Source organism: Lactuca sativa, chromosome 2 (genome assembly GCF_002870075.4).
Source record: "Lactuca sativa cultivar Salinas chromosome 2, Lsat_Salinas_v11, whole genome shotgun sequence".
In the NCBI taxonomy this organism is placed as follows: domain Eukaryota; kingdom Viridiplantae; phylum Streptophyta; class Magnoliopsida; order Asterales; family Asteraceae; genus Lactuca; species Lactuca sativa.
In genome coordinates this window covers 21,346,842-21,361,020 of record NC_056624.2, presented here as the reverse complement: position 1 = coordinate 21,361,020, position 14,179 = coordinate 21,346,842, and the positions used below count along the sequence as shown (strand labels likewise).

At 37.6% G+C, this 14,179-nt stretch overlaps 1 protein-coding gene across 1 annotated transcript; it reads left to right on the top strand.

Moving 5' to 3' along the window:
• Window positions 1–1,938: 1,938 nt before the first annotated feature.
• Window positions 1,939–9,576, top strand: LOC111920722 (endoglucanase 2). Its single transcript, XM_052768056.1, has 6 exons — window positions 1,939–2,384; window positions 2,883–3,166; window positions 4,035–4,472; window positions 5,379–5,520; window positions 5,612–5,778; window positions 9,445–9,576. The coding sequence occupies exons 1-6, from the start codon at window positions 2,192–2,194 to the stop codon at window positions 9,550–9,552; spliced, it is 1,332 nt and encodes a 443-aa protein (XP_052624016.1). The 5' UTR covers window positions 1,939–2,191; the 3' UTR covers window positions 9,553–9,576.
• Window positions 9,577–14,179: the final 4,603 nt, after the last annotated feature.

The window sequence follows — 14,179 nt, the reverse complement described above, 5'->3', positions numbered from 1 at the left end:
TACAACTCTTATAGTACTGAAATATGATAGATCTAGGCCAATGGAGACCATTTGCTCATAAAGTCTCCATCTTGGGACTAAAAACCCTAGAAATTGGTCCAAGAGGGACACCACACAAATAACAAGTCAAGATTTGAGCTTTTTACCTCAGGAAGAAGCTCCAACCTCTGAAAAGCTCGGATCTGCTCTTGCCCACAACTCCTAGCCTCCAAAATGGCATCTTCTTCTCTTCCACCATCTAGAAATGACAGTTTAAAGCTTAGAACACCAATACACTAGCTAGAAACGAAGGAGGACTCTTTATTAGGGTTTCACTCTCTGAAATGGGGCTGAGGCCAAGGCCATAACGTTCCTTTTATAGTGCACAAGCCCCAAATTAGGGTTTACACCTGGGCCCGCTACGCCCAGCGTACTCACAAGCCCAATAATTCATTTAAGGGCTTACTTTGACAACTTGGGAAAAGGAGAAGGGTTTAAGAGACACACCTGAATTCGGGATGTTACATTAACAATCGAAATTTTTAGTCTTAATTATTGGGATGTTACACAAGTAGAATAATCAGGATTGTGTTTCGTTTTTCTGCATCAAGGTGTCGTGCCGCCTGTTTATTTTGTATGGGGACAATGAACTTTTCTCATGAAAAGCTCTAGAGTTTGATGCATGATTAATGAGTCGGCTCCAAGGTTGTCAAGATCAATATCTTATATATAATCGTTTTTTTGATTTTCAAATCATGATTGTAAGATCGGATCGCGATCCTAATATCCTACCAAAATTATATAGTTATAAAATTAAAACATAAAAAATACATCGCCATCCACTAGTTGATTATCAAGAAGTTATTATTGTTATTTTTATTATTATTTTTTTGAAACGACAAACTATCATGCTCCTAATATAATCTTAAACACCACATTTGTCTTCTAATGAGACTTGAACTCATGACCTCTCAAACATTAATGATACCAGACAGTGCCGAATCCAAGATTTAAACTCAAGGGTGTCCGACTTAGATAAGACGATAAAATATATCGATAAAATTGGTTTTGAGTTCGTTTTTCGGCAGTACCATTTGAGAAAAATATTTTATTAAATTTAACAACAAAAATCAAACATAATTTAAAAATCCCTAACACTAAACGTAAAAATAAAAATAATCATCACAGTCTTAGAATCACCAATCTATACTAAATATTAACCAAATTACAAGCGAATAATCTTACAAGATAACATATAACCTAATAAATTATCAAATCAAAATAATATAAAGAAAAAGTTTAAAACAAAAAAGAAAAGAAACATGAGAGTAACTTATGATTTCCGATTTGTATGTTTACTTTAACCCATCACCTATTCTTTCATTTACAAACTAGTGTCACAGTAATTTCTAGATAACATACATAGACTTTGACCTACTTCCTATAATCTTATGCATTGTAAATTCTAATTTAATGAGTGAGAAAGAGAGAGAAATTGTGACGGTGTTACTTAAAAGATAAAACCAAAGAACGCAGAGAAGTAAGATACAACGGCAACAAATGACAAGAACAAAAGAAATCGGAGGAGAGGGCAGCAAAGTAAGTGAAAACATACCCAAGACAACAAAGAATCGACTTAACATCAATGACGGAGAGAGGTTGAGGAGAGAAGTGGCCGGTGACCCAAAAATAATCTTTGTTCTTTTAGTAATTTAAAGACTGAAATCAGATACTAATATTTACAAATAAGATTTTTTTGGTTAGGATCTTAGTATATCGGTGCAATCTTGTATTTTGTTAAAAAGATTTCAAAACTTTTAAAAGATTTTTATTTTTTTGCACCACAGGTGTCCGTTTTATTTTTCTACAGGCGTCCATCTTAATTTTATTATATAATCTGCATAAAAAATTATAAAATTATGGGTGTCCATGGACACCCTTAACCTTAATGTAGCCTCGCCTCTGATACCAGATGCTATACGATCTATTCTAATATAATAAATGCTATACGATCTATTCTAATATAATAAGAAAAACATTCATTGTTCAACGTTGTCAAAAATACAAAGATCAAATCCAGTGAATGCCTACAATTTTGTCGTAAACATTGTTGGATTAATTGCTCATTTTGGAGGATTTCCATCGTCCATTTCTGATTTCAATCAATTCAAGGATCGATTTTGTTCAAATCTGAGGACTAATCGCGGCAAAGATGACGGGGAAAATAGGCGAGAGAAAGAAATCTCGAGGTTTTCTATTATTTCTTTTGATGATAATATTGGGGGTGGTAGCGTTCGTTGTAGTGCTTACTTACACCAAGAAATTTGTGTATGGAACCGGTATCGTCTCTAAGAAATATGGCGATGCTCTAAAGATCGCTATGCAGTTCTTCGATGTCCAAAAATGTAAGGCTACCCATTTCATTAGTCGTAATTTATCTCTTTAATTTGATGTTTAGCTCGATTTATTTCAAGTGCATCTTCCATTTATGATCAAGCTTACATGTAATCTTTTTATCATAAGCATTCGTTGGACATGTGTTTTGGAACAATTTATCTAAATGTTACGATGATCACTTTTTAACTTTGAATTGAGAGTAATTTAGACGTCAAAAAACACTTTTGAATTGCATAGAATCTAAAGTTATTACCTTCAATTCACATAAAACAAAGATACTTTTTTGCGTCTTCTTTAACCCGATTCAAGAGATTTTTGCTCTTGTTTAAGAAGATTACCCCTTTTTTTTACTGTTCTTTATAGTCACTTTATGTATTAGATCTTTCAATATTAAGAATTGTGTCTCCTAAAAAGGGCGAACAAGGACTCACACTCGATCTCTTGTTTGTGTAAAAGACGTGAATGCCCTCTTTATTCTAAATCATGATCTTTCCATTGTGTTGTAGCTGGAAAGTTGGTGAACAATAAGGTAATATGGAGGGGGGATTCGGCTTTAAATGATGGGAATGAAGAAGGTATTGACCTTTCCAAAGGAATGTATGATGCCGGAGACCATATGAAGTTTGGATTCCCAATGGCATTTACTGCTACTGTCCTTTCGTGGGCCATACTCGAATATGGTGATCAGATGGAAGTAGTGGATCAGTTGCAACCTGCTAAAGAATCACTTAAATGGATCACTGATTACCTTGTTAATTCTCATCCTACACCTAATCAGCTTTATGTTCAGGTAAACTCCATGATTATGTTAACCATATCATTGGTTATGAGTTTTATTTGTTTATATAATTTAACTTTTTTTGGATTTGTTTGGTTGGATGGAATGGAATGACAGATAAATAAAATGGATATGGTAATGAAGTAAGAAAGGTAATGGAATCAGTAATTACATTCCATCATCATGTTTTGGTAGCGTGTAAGAATGGAATTAAGTTTTATATGATTTTTTTTTTTATATTTTATGTAAATAAAGTGTATAACTGATTATTTTATAACTTGATGATATGTTTAAAATGACAATTGTTTATTCAAGTGTATAGTTTTTAGTACTATACTCTATTCATAGTTAATTTATATTATAAAAATTTAATTTACTAAACATAAAAATTTAAGCACAATATTGAAACCCAAATAAGATTATAACAATAAATATATTTTCTAGTTACATTTAGAAAGATAATATTTTAATTTAATTATAACCGTTGATTTTTTTTTTTTAAAAAGGATACATGTCACTAAAAATTATATAAATAAAAATGGGTTTTATTGCAACTTTTCATACCATTATGGAATGAAAAAAAAAAAAAACACACCTTAAAACTAAGAAATAAAAATTATATATTGGAAAGAATCACATTCCTTGAAAAATGGCTCATTGCACCATGCAAAAGAAAAGCTTGTTCTCATTCGAACGAAATAAACCATTCCATTCAATTCTTTTCCAATGGAATAACCTATTCCATTCCATTCCTAACCTGATCTCATCATACTAGAATAAAGGACAATTAATATCAACCAATTTACATCCATTTTACCAAAATATAAACAATTTGTAACCAAAAAAACTATAAACACGATGACGTGGCAATTGTTGCCAGGTAGGCGATCCGGTGAAGGACCATAAATGTTGGGATAGACCTGAAGACATGACTGAAAAAAGACCTCTAAAAAAGGTCAACCCTTCAGCCCCAGGGTCAGATGTGGCTGCTGAAACAGCAGCAGCCATGGCTTCCGCATCACTTGTGTTCAAGTCTAGTAATTTGAAATATTCAAGTTTGTTGTTGAGTCATGCTAAGGAATTGTTCCATTTTGCTAATGAGAATAGAGGGAGTTATAGCGAAAGCATCCCTGAAGTTGAAGATTATTACAATTCGACCGGTTATGGTGATGAGCTTTTGTGGGCAGCTAGTTGGCTTTATTTTGCAAGTAAAGATAGAAAGTATCTTGATTTTGTAACCGGAGAAGATGGAGAAAAGTTTGCTAATTGGGAAACTCCGACTTGGTTTAGTTGGGATGACAAGCTTCCTGGAACTCATGTAAGATCTCTCTCTCTCTCTCTCTCTCTCTCTCTCTCTCTCTCTCTCTCTCTCTCTCTCTCTCTCTCTCTCTCTCTCTCTCTCTCTCTCTCTCTCTTTTCTTTTTTTTAATTGATAACTTCAAGAAACTGATACATTGTTGTCTCTTAAGAGACTTAGGTGTTGTTTCTTTTTCACTTAATACAGAAAGAATGATTTAATCAAGACCCCTTTAAGTCCTAACTTTTTACAAATTTGTCCAAGCATGGTGTCATTTTCACAATGATCTTTTAAGCAATGCTTATCCGGATCGAACTTTATCCAAATAATTTAGGGAAATCTCCATCAAAGTCTCAATATTTTGGATCAGTTTACGGTTAAATTCCAAATTTTATTTTTTGAATAGAAAAATCCCAATTATTTTATATTTTGCCCAAATTAACGAAACAATCCTTATTTTTTTAACAGAAAATGACAGATTGTTGTATAAAATTATATAATCGAGACTTTTCTGTTCAAAAAATAAATGTTGAGATTAAACCGTAAACTGAACCAAAATATTGAGACTTTATCAAAGATTTCCTAATAATTTACGGGATGAAAAAAAAAAGAACAAGCTAAAGATTGTACTAAATAAAGCTTAGGTAAAGTTTGGAGACCTAAATGGGGTTTAATTGGTTTCAATTTTGCTACATTTTGGGGACGATTTTTCTTGAAGTATTATTCCCTTATGTCACAAAATAAATTCTCAGGTTTGATTTTTACTACATAGTCTAATGAATATATTTGACACTTACGTAAAAAATATGAAATATGTCTTAATAAGGACACAATTAAGGAATCTTGTTATATCCTATGTAACAAACGCAACATATGAGACTATTAGGAAACTCAATAAATATTTGAATATTTGAATGGGCATATTAGGTTTTGTTGTCGAGGTTAAGCTTCTTTGGTCCTAAAGCTGCAGCAGAAACAGAAAACATGGATATGTATAGAAAGTCAGCCGAAGCAGTCATGTGCAGCCTTTTGCCAGATTCTTCATCCGCAACATCAAGCAGAACAAAAGGTATTTTTCATGTTTTAATAGAACAAAACAAAACATAACATAACATAAGAGAACAGTGCAAAATGTTTCATTGTGTTTGTTGATAATGCAGGGGGTCTAATATGGGTGAGCAAGTGGCATTCTTTGCAACAGCCTGTAGCTTCAGCATTTTTAGCTGTTTTATTTAGCGATTACATGATTTCATCGGATACTTCAAAACTCGAATGCAATTCAGAGTCCTTCTTACCATCTGATCTTCGCATGTTTGCCATGTCACAGGTATTGGTTTGTCCATTCTTGTCTTGTTTAACAAAATATAACTTTATAATAGGGTTAAATGCAAGAAATAACATCATATTTTTATTTATTTATATATTATATTATATAACATTATACATTCATTTCGTGTAGTTATCAATGTTGTACTTTATCATTCTACCCTATGATAGCAAATTAGTTATGTCATCCTAATGCAAATCAATTTTCTTTGCTATAATTCTGTAGATTTTCCAAAGTATAATATTGATGGTAAGAAAAAATTGAAACTAGAATATGCTATATTGAGTAAATTTTCCAAAGTACAATGTTTTAATAAGAAAAAAATATAAAAAATACAATGTCGTAATATAAAAAAATGAAAACAGGGTTATGTATTACACAAATAAATAAAAGTAAATTATTCTTTCTTGCACTTAGTTGTACTAATAATCAACACATTTCACGTTGGGCCAACTTGCGATTGATATAATTGGGTAGATTTTCCAAAGTGTAATGTCGTGGTATCAAAAATTGAAACTACAATGTGATTTTCAATACATTTCTTAAAACACAATGTCTTAATAAAAAGTGATACAAGAATGCTGTAACAGAAAAAATGAAAATACGATGCTAAATACATTAATAAATAAATGAAGGTACATTACTATTCTTGCATTTAGTTCTATAAATAATCAAGGGATTTCAGGCTAAGATAATTTTCATTAGTAAAAGTGTGTAGATTTTCCAAACTACAATGTTTTAAAGAAAAAAAATTATTGAAAGAACAATTCTATATAGGGTATATTTTCTAAAGTATGAAAGTAAAATATCTTAACAAAGAAAAAATTGAAAGTACAAAGCTATAATATAAAAAATGAACATAAGATACTATAATGTACATATTAATAAAAATAGATTGCTATTTCATGTATTTATCCATACTAATAGTCAACACTTTTCACGTTAGGCGAATTACGTATTTGTCACAACTGTGAATTTTAAGCTATGTAATCTATACATTCAAGTTAATGTGAATCAAAAACTTTAATCAAATACAAGATACAAGTACTATAAATAGTCATCAAACAATTGGAGACCCTAGAAGTTTTGGTTAAGTCCATTTTGGACTAAGACTTCCTTATTGGATCCAAATGAACCAATAAGCTTCCAATTAGACTATCATGGGCTTAGAACCCTAATTGGACTCTAAGTGGACCCATATTTACTTATCCCAACATATTAGGTCATGAATGAAATGGATTAAGAGCCTTGATACATGAATAACCTAAAACTAGTTCAAGAAAAACATAAAAATCCTACTACACTCCTTTAGACTTAAAACACACCCTAATTACCACTAATATTGGGCTTAGGAGCCAAAAAGCCCAAAAATTTCCTTTTCCTTCCATGTTTCGGCCCACATCAAGCCCAAGAGGAGGGTTTGACTTTCCCATGCCACCTCATTATTGTCCATAGGATCTCCATGCAAGATACTTCCTTTTTCCCATGCAAGCATCACTTCACAATCACCTCACTTCTCTCCTCTCTCTCACTCTCGGCCATACACACCCACACACCAAACATCTCTCACAAATTCTCTCTAGTTCACTCAAGGAAACTCTCTTCTTCCCTCTCCAAAAATCTCGAAATTTAGGGACTTTCCAAGAGGATTTTGCAAGTAAATCATCATCTAAGGTAAGATTATGCATAGATCTATGGTTTAAATTCTTTTATTATCAAAATCCTTTCCTAATCTATATAAAAATCGTGATCTTACACCCTAGAATCATCTCAAAACTCAAGATCTTCATCAAAGGGAGCCAAGGCCAAAAACACTTCATTTTTCTTCCATCTTTTCTTCCAAAAACCGAAACAACACCCCAAGGTGAGATTCATACCCCTATTTTCTGTTTTTAAGAGTTTTTGTGGGGGGGAATACAAGTGAAAGTGTAGATCTATATGTATTTGTATGCCTTGTATGATTTCCATGCTTATATGTATGCTTATATGTGTTTTAATGTTGGATCTAGCCATTAAACCCCTCAAAACCGAGATATAACTCATGTTTTATGATATTAGCTTCAAATATGTTCCTACATAATAAGTGATACTAGATAAATAGCCAAGTGGTTAGCAACAATTTTCTTTAAGCTAAAAACACACATTTTGGGCCAAAAATGTGAAAAATACAAAATTAAGGGCCCAAAATGACATTTTACAGATTCTGATGGTTGAAAGGTGTCAAAACAGTTTCAATAAAGCTATTTCTGGAATTCTATTCAATTGGTGGATTAAAAACATAAATTTCAAGCCTATTGGGCTAAAAATGCAAATTTCGGCCCAATAAGGTCCATTATGCGAATTTTTCTGTTTTGGAGGGCCAAAACTGTAACTTTCTGTAAAACAGTGGACTATAAGTGTCCCAAACCCTTTTCAAAGGTTTAAAATGCTTTTTAAATTTAAAAGGGACCAAAGTTGCAAAAATTTTCCATTTTGGGCCAAAATTGTCAAAATTGCGAAAAGATGGGCTAAAACCGAGAAAAACTGCATTTTCAGGGACTTAAACTGTTTTCTTTGAAAAATATGCTGGAAAATATTAATTTCAATAATTTTTGGTGTTAAAATGTCAAGAAAAATAGTTTAAGGACCAAACCGGGAAATACTTAAATAAAAGGGTTGAAAATGTAAATTTTACAAATAATGAGGGGCTGAAAACAAAAATATTTCAAGGCTGATACACTATGTACAATTTGATCAAATAACGATACCTCAACTATCAACGAAATACAACTCATTACAATACCAATAGTCGTTGCTAAACGAATTGGCTCGGTCTCGAGCCAATGGAAATCTACAACTACTAACTCTTTGATACATACAAATAACGACTGGTAATACACATACATACGAGTGTGCACAGACGTCTACGCACCATCTTCGGGCCCCAAAAGTGTAAAATCTTGTTTGTTGGGCCTAGCTAGCCCAATGACCTGATCTTAAGGCCCGAAGACATTTTTTTCTACGAAGTGTTGAGTCTTACCGACTTGGCACAACGTAGGGTGACTTTCAATGGCTTGTACCATTGGACCCCAAGGGCCATGGTATTGCTAGAAAAGTCTACACATTTTACGAGGCGGGTCGGGGACCCCTCGCACACATTTTTCCCCAGCCGGTTAATAGAGTTATCGGGGTCTTCGTGACCTCTTTCTCTTCGGATGCGGGACCACTCATAGTCCGGGCGATTGGATAACGTGATTAGTACTGACGACGCCTTCGGGAATCGTTGGTATATCTATAAACCGGGCATTTGTGTAATGCGGGTTTGTAGTAAATAATCAATGCTCGAGAACCTTCCAACGTCGCTTGGGACCGATACTACTATTTTTGTAATGGTTTCAACGCAACTCAACGGATTTCAAAAGAACTAGGGGAACATCGGGTTTCCCTAGGGTTTTTATCACATACAGATTTTAAACGCATACAACTTAAATGAACAATTTTTGCAAGTATAGAAACAAACAAGCATACCTATGGATCTTCACAAACGTTTTTGAAAGCTTTTCTTTTCAGAAAATATCGGATTTTCTGGTGGTTTTTCAAACAATATAAACATTCGATTTCAAACACTACTTATGAACTCACCAACATTTCATATGTTGACGTTTTTCAAAATACTTGTATTCTCAGGAAACCAGTGAGTCAAGGGAAATCATGCTCAGTGACGGTTGCAGTTTATTTTTGAATGAACCAAACAATATAAATTTTTGGAAATGTAATATCTCAAACAATGTATGACATGTAAACACTACTGGTTGTATTATGTTGATGAATGGTGACGAATGTTGTTTTGTTTCATATATATTCAATGTTATGGTATTCAATTGAGTCACGACAGCCCCCGGACGTTTCCGCCGTCTGGTTCGGGGGTGTGACAGGTTGGTATCAGAGCTTTGTTTATAGTGAACTAGCATGTCGAGCCATACATTGATATGCAACTATAAACCAAAAAGAGGGACTAACATAACTCTGAACAAAACAAATGAATAAAACACACTTGCTTGCATTAGGAATAAGGATCCAACACTGAATCAAACACCATAATGCTGGTATCTCGGTTAATTCGGGACTGTTCTTAGTGATACCAAGGAGTGAATGTAGCCTGATCAACTACATTCTCTCCAAAGTAAAACTAACACACGTCTTGATGAGATCAGGATAGCCAGGGAACCTAAAACTATACCCTTCTAGCACCAAAAAGAGAACGTTTGTTTAGTCTGCAATAGTGGGAGAGGCATAGGATAATATTAGTGAACTTTTACGTGGTCTGCTATGTGTTGCAAATCTATGATTGTATGCTAAATGATAGAAGTACTTAGGTTCGTGCCATACACCTAGTCAGTAGGACCACGACCTCACAGAAACCACGTACACCCAACATCTTTCCGTTTCATGACAGAAAGATGCCTCGCCCAGCTACTCGCGGAAATCCCGAACCAACCCCGCCGGAAGTTGACTCCACTGCTTTCCAGGCAGCCGTGTCTGCTGCAGTCACAGCAGCTATGGCACAACTTCACCGAGGAAACAACGGAGGAGGTAACGGGCAAGGATCCGGAAGTTCGAACAACGGGACGAACCAAGGACTCACTAAAACGTGCACCTACAAGGATTTTGCGAACGCTAAACCCCGAACTTTCAACGGTACCGGAGGAGTGATCGCCCTAAAGCGATGGATCGAGAAAGTAGAGTCGGTATTCGAGATATGCGAGTGCCCCGAGCAGATGAAAGTGAAGTTCGCGGCCTGCACTTTTGTAGACCAAGCGCTCACTTGGTGGAATGGTCATGTGGAAGCTATGACACTCCCTGTCGCCAACTCTATTCCCTGGGCAGAGATGAAAGAGATGTTGACGGCTGAGTACTGCCCCCGAGGCGAAATACAGAAGATGGAGCAGGAACTATGGAATCTCACGGTGCAGAATGGGAACATCGATGCTTACATATCGAGATTCAGCGAACTATCTCTGTTGTGCCCGGGTATGATCACATCAGAGGGGAAGAAGATTGAACGATTCATTTGGGGACTGACATCCCCCATTCAAGGGAATGTGATAGCTGCGAACCCTGAAACTTTTGACAGTGCGAAGAGATTGGCAAAGAGGCTATATGATCATAACCACAAAAAGGGCGAGAAACCGGTAGAGACTGAGAAGAAGAAGGAGAGCGATGGTAAGAAAGGATGGAACAACAAGAGGAAGGGGCGTCAAGGTCCCGAGACCTCTAAAAAGCAGCAAATGGTGGCAGTTCACGCTGTCACTGCGCCGGTACCAGTCACATCACATGCTCCAGCCTCAGCTGCTTCAAATACTTCAAGACCCTACTCCGGCACTCATCCCAAATGCAACAAGTGCGGTTTCCATCACCAAGGAGAATGTAGGGAGTTCCATTGCACCAGTTGCAATCGAAGGGGACACACTGCAAAGTTCTGCAGGACTTATCCTCCTCAGAACCAGAGTCAGGGAAACAACCAGAACAACAACAGCAACCACCGCAACACCAACAACACCAATGCCGGCGGCAACAACACAGGGCCTAGCCACACCTGTTTCGGGTGTGGAAGGACGGGACATTTCCGTCGAGACTGCCCTAACAACAACAACAACTCAGGAAACAGAGGAGCAGGAAGAATGCTGACTATGGGTCAGAGTGATGCAGTTCAGGACCCCGCAGTTGTGACCGGTACGTTCCTCCTAAACCACACTTATGCATGCATCTTATTTGATACCGGAGCGGAGCGAAGTTTCGTAAGCGAGAAGTTTAAACATTTATTAAAACAACAACCCCAAAAGCTAAATGAAACCTATACGGTGGAAATGGCCAATGGGAAGACCGAATCCACTAGGGAGATCTACATCGGATGTACCCTAACCCTTAACCAGCACGTCTTTCGAATAGATCTAATGCCAGTATCAATTAAGAGTTTTGATGTGATTATCGGCATGGATTGGTTAAGCCCCCACCATGCTGAGATTATGTGCCACGAGAAGGCCGTTCGCCTTCGTCTCCCGAATCACGAAACCCTAGTAATTTACGGTGACAAACCTAGCACGAATCTTCGTCTTATCTCGTGCATCAAGGCACAAAAACACCTGCGAAAGAACAACTTAGCATTCTTGGCCCACATAGTGGACAAGACAAAAGAAGAAACTAACATTCAAGACATTCCGGTAGCGTGTGAATTTCCGGACGTGTTTCCCGAAGATCTTCCAGGAGTACCCCCAGAGAGACAGGTTGAATTCCGAATCGACCTCGTCCCAGGAGCAACTCCTCTCGCTAAATCACCATATCGGTTGGCACCTGCTGAAATGCAGGAATTGTCCAGCCAACTCAGTGAGCTTCTGGACAAGGGATTTATCCGACCTAGCTACTCGCCATGGGGAGCTCCGGTGCTCTTTGTCAAAAAGAAGGACGGATCCTTCAGAATGTGCATCGATTACAGAGAGTTGAATAAACTCACTGTCAAAAACCGCTACCCACTCCCGCGAATCGATGATCTATTCGACCAGCTCCAAGGAGCTAGCTATTTTTTCTAAAATAGATCTACGGTCCGGATACCATCAACTCAAGGTCCGAGAAGAAGATATTCCTAAAACCGCTTTCCGAACCCGCTATGGACATTATGAATTCGTCGTAATGCCCTTCGGTCTAACAAATGCACCCGCGGCATTTATGGACCTAATGAACCGAATCTGTCGACCGTTCTTGGACAACTTCGTCATTGTGTTTATCGATGACATCCTCGTCTATTCTCGAAGCAAAGAGGAGCATGGCCAACATCTTCGACAAGTCCTAGAAACGCTGCGATCGGAAAAGCTTTACGCCAAACTCTCCAAGTGCGAGTTCTGGCTTCGGAGTGTGAATTTCTTAGGCCACGTAGTTAGCCAAGACGGAATTCATGTGGACCCTTCTAAGGTCAAAGCTGTGGAAGGATGGGCAACTCCGACTACTCCCACAGAAATTCGTCAGTTCTTAGGCCTAGCAGGCTACTATAGGAGATTCATCCAAAACTTCTCGAAAATCGCCAAGCCACTTACCTTGCTTACGCAAAAGAGTGTGCCATTCAAGTGGACAGACCGACAAGAGATTGCGTTTCGAACCTTGAAGCAAGCTCTTTGCAGCGCTCCTGTACTATCTCTACCTGAAGGAACGGAAGATTTTGTGGTATACTGTGACGCGTCAAATCAAGGCTTAGGTTGCGTTCTCATGCAACGAGGAAGAGTAATAGCATATGCGTCCCGTCAACTGAAGACGCACGAAGTAAATTACACAACCCATGACCTAGAACTGGGAGCTGTGGTCTTCGCCCTAAAAATTTGGAGGCACTACCTGTACGGTACAAAGTGCACCATCTTTACGGACCACAAGAGCCTCCAACACATCTTGAATCAGAAGGAGCTGAACATGAGACAACGAAGATGGGTGGAATTGTTAAACGACTACGAATGCGAGATCAAGTACCATCCAGGCAAGGCCAACGTGGTAGCTGACGCATTAAGTCGGAAGGAATACACAAATCGACGTACGAAAACGCACGCGATAACCATTCAGTCTCATCTGACCGTTCAAATTGCATCAGCCCAGGCAGAGGCCATGAGAGCGGAAAATAGAACTAGCGAGGCATTACGCGGAATGGAGAAGAACCTGGAAGTCAAAGAGAATGGGGTATACTACTTCATGAACCGTATTTGGGTTCCAAAAATCGGAGGATTCAGAGAGACCGTCATGAAGGAAGCCCACAAGACACGATACTCCATTCATCCTGGTTCGGACAAGATGTATTTGGACATTAAGCAGCACTATTGGTGGCCTAACATGAAGGCGGAAATCGCAACTTATGTTAGTAAGTGCCTTACGTGTGCCAAAGTAAAAGTGGAATACCAGAAACCTTCCGGATTGTTACAACAATCGGCAATCCCTGAGTGGAAATGGGAGGGGATTTCTATGGATTTCGTGACCAAGCTGCCCAAGACATCGGACGGATTGGACACCATATGGGTAATAATCGACCGACTGACGAAATCTGCCCATTTCCTGCCAATCAAAGAGTCCTACAAGATGGAGAGGCTGACGCGTTTATACCTACGAGAGATTGTAAGACTTCATGGAGTGCCAAAATCCATCATTTCGGATAGGGACAGTAGATTCACGTCACGCTTTTGGCAGTCGCTCCACAAGGCAATGGGAACTCATCTTGATATGAGCACCGCGTATCACCCACAAACGGACGGTCAAAGCGAACGAACCATTCAGACGCTTGAAGACATGCTTCGTGCTTGTGTGATAGACTTCGGAAAGTCTTGGGATACCCACCTACCGTTGATCGAGTTTTCATATAACAATAGTTATCATTCGAGCATTAAGGTGGCCC

Excerpts from the sequence above, each read along its gene's own strand:
- LOC111920722 (XM_052768056.1), top strand. The coding sequence starts at position 2,192 with ATGACGGGGAAAATAGGCGAGAGAAAGAAATCTCGAGGTTTTCTATTA. Across the intron at positions 4,473-5,378 it reads ACAAGCTTCCTGGAACTCAT|GTTTTGTTGTCGAGGTTAAG; the intron begins GTAAGATCTCTC and ends TGGGCATATTAG. Across the intron at positions 5,779-9,444 it reads GCATGTTTGCCATGTCACAG|GAAACCAGTGAGTCAAGGGA; the intron begins GTATTGGTTTGT and ends TTGTATTCTCAG.